This window comes from Platalea leucorodia (genome assembly GCF_965183815.1).
Source record: "Platalea leucorodia genome assembly, contig: HAP1_HAP1_SCAFFOLD_598, whole genome shotgun sequence".
NCBI lineage: Eukaryota > Metazoa > Chordata > Aves > Pelecaniformes > Threskiornithidae > Platalea > Platalea leucorodia.
Window position 1 is genome coordinate 9,300 of NW_028121028.1, and position 5,789 is coordinate 15,088.

At 51.1% G+C, this 5,789-nt stretch overlaps 1 protein-coding gene across 1 annotated transcript; it reads right to left on the reverse strand.

Moving 5' to 3' along the window:
* Window positions 1-300: 300 nt before the first annotated feature.
* LOC309604290 (mast cell protease 1A-like) lies at window positions 301-2,743 on the reverse strand (the record flags this gene model as incomplete). The annotated part of the gene is made up of 5 exons (XM_082339225.1): window positions 2,647-2,743; window positions 2,080-2,233; window positions 1,444-1,585; window positions 1,066-1,326; window positions 301-480 (listed from the first exon to the last, which is right to left on the reverse strand). The coding sequence occupies exons 1-5, from the start codon at window positions 2,702-2,704 to the stop codon at window positions 301-303; spliced, it is 795 nt and encodes a 264-aa protein (XP_082195351.1). The 5' UTR covers window positions 2,705-2,743.
* Between the last annotated feature and the right edge of the window lie 3,046 nt (window positions 2,744-5,789).

A 5,789-nucleotide genomic window follows, 5' to 3' on the forward strand; every position in this document is an offset into this window, starting at 1 on the left:
TCAGGCATTTCATCCTCTTCCCAAGAAAGCTACACACACAAGCAAGTTTGAACATGCTTTTATTGGTGGCCAGAAAGCAGAGCAGGAGGTAGCACTGTTGGGCAGTAGCGGGAGGAAGGGAGTAATGTGAAAATGTGTGTACTTGGGACCTGCGTTTTTACCTTGCCACGGGGACATTCCTTAGCACAGAAGCCTGTGCCTGTGACACGAGGGCATCCCTGACTCCACTTCAGAGGCCCCTGCAAGCCTCTGAGCATCAGCAGATGTTTGATGCGTTGTGGAAATGGGGCACTGAGCATTTTAGTCAGAGGAGGAAGAGTCAGGGAGGTCTTGGAGAGCAAACTTCCTCAGCTCTTTACGTATCCAGGGCTCAAAATAGGACACTCTGGTAAATACTTTCGGGAAGATGCGATCTTTGCGTCCATAAGAAACAATGCCATGAGCCTTCCCATTGCAGACTAATGGGCCACCAGAATCACCCTGTGAGGTGAAAGGAGTGGGAGGGGTCAGACATGTCAGAGCACAGCTCCCCCTGCCCTAAGGAAGAAACTGGCCCTCTTGCCTCCCTCCGTGTGAAGCACCTCCTCTTTTGACCATCTCCCTCCAGACCCAGCTCTGCAGAGCTTGTAGCTGCCTTACTACTCCTCTAAACTGATCCATGAAGCAATTCAGGCCTGGAGGCCATCTGAGATCCAAAAGCTGCCTTCACAACCCTGAAAAGGAGAATCTGGTCCTACTTTAGACATGTGGGAATATCCGAGCCGTCCCACTTGTGTCGGGAGGATATGACAAAGGATTTACATGAGATCTGGAGCCTGCTGGAGCAGTGGCTAGGCTGGGTAGAATATCCCCAGGTATGTAAAAAGGCACACGATGCTGACAACTTGCTGGGCAACTGCACCCCGGTTCAGTCAGCATGTCAGCTTCAGAGCTCCTGAGAGGAACCTCAGCATGTCGTCCTGAAGAATCTAGTTCATTTTAATTCCCTTCGTCCCCGGCCTGAGAACCAGCCGGACTGTCTAGTCCCAACCTCATCCCAAGCTTGGAGCCCAAAACAACACTTACACGGAAAGTTGATTTTTTGCCATCCTCATCACCAGCACAGATCATAGACGACTGCAGATAGTTTTTTTTGAAAGACTCCTCACACACTTTCTCACTCTGCACCTTCAGGTCCACCTCCATCAGCACACTAGTCTTTTCCCGTGTCGTCGATGTCCAGCCCCAGCCAGCCACTTTGCATAGAGTTCCTGGTTTCACATGCTCGTTGTGACTTGGCAGGCGGATCCAGCTCACTGCCTTAGTCAGCTTGGCCCTTGGCTTCAGCTGCCAAGCAGAGAGGACATAGGGTTAGAGCAGGCAAAGGAATGGGAACAAGTTTGTGGGGTTGGGGAAGTGAGCCGGGGGAGATCCCTTGGGCAGCAAAGATGTGTGAGGGCATACCTTCAGCAGCATGATGTCATTTTCAATGGTAGCCTCTGAATAGCTGGGGTGGATGACCCAGTGGCCAACGTGGAATGCCTGCTGGCTCGGCTCTCTCTTCTTTATGTTGTGGGCTCCCAGGGTCACAGTGATATTCACTTTCCTGCCAGAAAACACCAACATGTTCCAGCTGCACTGACCACAGCCACACGGCCCCCATGTCAGGTGGACTGAGGGAGGTGGTGGTGGGATATGTCTCCCCAGAGATTAGTTCTGAGCAAGTTGCCCTCTGTAGCCTGGGTTCCTTCCACAATTCAGCTGAGGGTCCCATGTCCCAGGCTGACATAGGTCTGAGGTGTCCCATTCTGAAGACAAAAGGGAAGCAGGGAGTGGGAGACACAGCTTCTCTTCTCCGACAGTAGCTCTGAGCCATGGTAGGAACCATGGACCAGGAGACCACTGCCAAAGAGTCCTGTCCCAGGCACACAGCCCCTGGCAGGCAATTCTTGCAACTCACAGGGGATGGCTGGGCTCACAGAGAGCCCTGCTGTGCCTCAAGAGACACAGAGTACTCTCTCACCCCAGACCAGAACTGTGGCTCTTCATGACTGTGTGAGACTTGAAAAAATCCCATGTACAAGAAAGACAGGGCCATACCTTTTCCCAGCCACACAGTGAGCTGCTGAGAGCACTGCATCTGGGCGAAGGAGGAACCCTCCACATTGAGATCTACCTGACTCACTTCCAATTACTAAATTAGCCATGTAGGGCCTGGAGTGGGGCTTAGCTTCCCGTCCGCCAATGATCCTTCCTGGAGGAGAGATGAGAAGTGTTAATAGCACATATGCCACTATTTCCCATCAAGTTCGGAGCTGCATGAGGAGAGAGGGTCATCCTCTGATGTCATACGCCAATGATGCCAATAACTCTCCTTCCCTGGGCTGTCCAAAGCATTGCTTATGCACAATGGAGAGAAAAACAAGCAACGCTTCCTGGGGATGACTCACCACAGCTGACTCTGGATGTCTGAAATGCTAGCAAAGGGCACTATGCTAGTACCTGTAATGCGTCACTGCTGTCAGGCACAGTCTGAACTGAGAGAGATGAGTAGAGTAGAGAGTAGAGATATGAGAAAAGGCAAGGCAGGTACCAGACAGCTTTCCTACTCAGTGCCCGTTTCTGCCCTTGCATGTCCTCGTCTAAATCCCCTCTCTCTGTACTCACCAGCCCCGGCCCACGGGACAAGGAGAAAAGCACTTGTGAGCAGAAGGAGAAGCAGCATCTTCCGCCGCTGTCCCAAAGAGCCAAAGCAGTTGTTACGGCCAGGCAGGAGACAGGTACAGTATGGCAAGCTATATAGACGAAGTTTGGAGCTGAAACAGGAAACCTCAGCCTGCTTTTAGCTTGTGTCATTTGCTGCTTTTGTTCTTAGAAACCACAGACTGTAGTTTGCTCAGGGGTTCATGTCACAATCTCTCATTTTTGGTGCCATCTCCTCCAAAAGCTGGACAGATGTGTGCTTGTTCAGAGCACCCAGAATGCTCAGTACCCAGGCAGCAGTGAGAGGAGTGGGATATGTCCAGTCAAGTGCATATCTCATTGGACACCCTTGGCGAGAGCCTCCTTGGATCCTAGATATGGGTTGTTTTCGGTTTTTTTTGTTTTTTCCTTTGCTGTTTTTCCCTGTCCCCTGACAGGAACAGTGAGAGCTGAACAGGGCCAGGCAGAGATCCTGCTTCTTATCGGAGGGGCTGACTGACATCAGAGGTGCCCTTGGGATATCAGAAATCACCTGTCAGAGTAGCTAAGGCACAGGACCCACCGGAGACTCACAACCTTGAGCCCAATTGTTCTTATCACTAGTGAAAGATAAGCTGGTTTTCCATCAGAGCTTACTCATGACACCGAGTGACAGACTCACGCAGGCGAGCAAGGACCTCAGGAGGTCATTCGGTCCAACCTGATGCTCAAAGCAGGGTCAGCTATGAGGTCAAAACTGCTCTGTGCTTTATTCAGTCAGGTCTCGAAAACCTCCATGTGTCTGGGAGCAACAAGAAGGGGCAGCTTCCTGAGTGAAAGGGAGTGAGTAGCCAAGAGAGAGAACAAGCCAGGCAGAGGCAGTGGCTTTGCCAAGAGGGCCCCAGTCCCTTAGTATTCCTGTGACAAGAACATGGAAAGCCTGGGGATAATAGTCAGGGCCAGGTGAGGGTCCAGATGATCAGACAAGTCCATAGTTGCAAGGAAAGTCTGAGGTCAAGCTGGGAAGTCAGTTCATGGGCCCATGTCCAGAACAGCAGGTTACATGGCCAGGCACAGGCACGGCTGAGACACAGCTGGAGCTGGAGCTCAGGTGGGGACCTGATCACCCAACCTGTTTTTACCCACCTGGTTGTCCACTCACTCTGATCATAACATCCTAATCCAGACAGAAGAATATCCTGGCAGACAGTGTGAAAAGCCTTGCCAAAGTCAAGGTAAATGACACTCGCTGCTCCCCCCCATCCATAATGCCATAATTAGGGAAGGCAATCCCATTGATCAGGCCTGTTTTACCCTTGGTAAATGCACGGTGATTGTTCCAATCCCCTTCCTCTCTTCCATGTGCCCTAATGTGCATTGCAAGAGGACTTGCTCCATGATTTTTCCAGACTTCTTAGAAAAAGTCTGCTTCTCCTGTTTGCTGGCTTTCACCTTTCGACCTTTTCATTCTTCTAGAGCCTGCCAGCACGACATCTAATCTTGGTTAATCTGCTTCCTGGAAGCTTTTTAACCACACAATTTCTGTCCCACTGAGAGATAAAGCAGAAAGCTGCAAACCAGTTTGCTTTCTGTGATGTGTGTGATTATGTCATCGGAGGAACACAGGCCCAAACTGAGGAGACATTTCAGACAACACCAAGCCGCAGCACTGAACGATAATAGACACTTGAGCAAACCCATACCCCTCCTCAGTATTCTGATGTTTCCGGCAAAGTGCAGATGTTCTCTGCAATTCCTCTCTTGGCTGGTAACTCAAACAGCTGTAAAGTAAGAGACTGTGTCTTCCCAGGCAAGAAGATACGCTGCAAGGCTTGTGACCTCTTGAATGGGCCTGTGCAACCACGCTACTGAGCACATGGGCTGGGGCATGTCCAGGCTCTGCTTGGTGGTGCCATTGTAGAATTATTGTTCTCTGCACCCATGTGTTTTTCTGTTCCAAATATCGGAAGGGTCAGAGTGGACATGCTTGTGTTGCATCTTACCAGAGCAAAGTTTTGAAAGGTGAGCATGGAGAATGTGTACTGCCTCTCTTGGGATGTGTCAGGAGGCATATGGGAGGCGACTGAGGCCTCAAGACCCACTCAGACAAGCAGAGAGGACTGTGAAAAGCAGAGAGACACAAACCTGAGCTGTGCCATTCACACCTGCTACCTGGAGGCATCCCTGGAACTGACTGCTCCGAGACTCACAGGGAAATCTTAGCTTGGAGGTACCTGGTTGATTTGCTGTAAAGCACAGACTGAGCGTGCTCCCATGCTTTGTGGGCGCTCAGAGGACCAGAACCTGGGCATGAACTGGAGGTTAACTTTCATGAAAATGAAGACACGTCGTCTGTCCCTTGCCATGAGTGGAGCAGAGCGTACCAGAGGTAGATGGCTTTTAAAAGACTGAACTTCAGCACGGTGAATCCAGGCATGTCCTTCCACTGCTGCGAATGAATCAAAAGGCACTTTTGGTCATCAGGTCATCAGAAGTACTGACTGAGGACAGGACACCTTTAAGGCGCTGAGGGAGTGCAGCTGATACACAGCAGAGGCAGAGACTTCCTCCCCTGGTTGTGATCAGAAGGGACAGTTTCACTCCTAATGCCTGTGAGTGGCGGAGCAGTCAGTAGCTTTGGCAGAGGGTGGAGGTGAGGGACTGAGAAGACAGAGCTCCAAATGGGACTCCAGGTTCTGCTGCCCTAGGGCGGGTACCCTTCCTGGCTTTTCACATACCTTTTTACAGCTCTCCTGGCTGCAGCACAGTGCCTTTAGTCACTGAAACGCTACCTGTTTCTTCACACTTCTAAATTGTCCAGGCCTCTGCCTTTCCAGGGACTGCAAGGGGTCTGGCTCCCCTGCTCCCTCAGAGGGCGTGCATCCAGTCATGCCCACAACAAGTCCCTCACCAAAACACTGAATTCAGACTCCAAAGTCGCAGCACTGCAGTGGTACCTTCATTGAAGGCAATCACAGGAGGCGGAAAATTAGGACAAATGTGTTCGACTCTCATTCCCGCTAAAATGTGAGAGCTCAGCCAGGTGGCCTCCCAGGTTTCCATGCAACATTAACTGTTAGGATTGGGGATACATGGAGGAGGGTCCTTCCACTGCGTCTCTGTGCTTG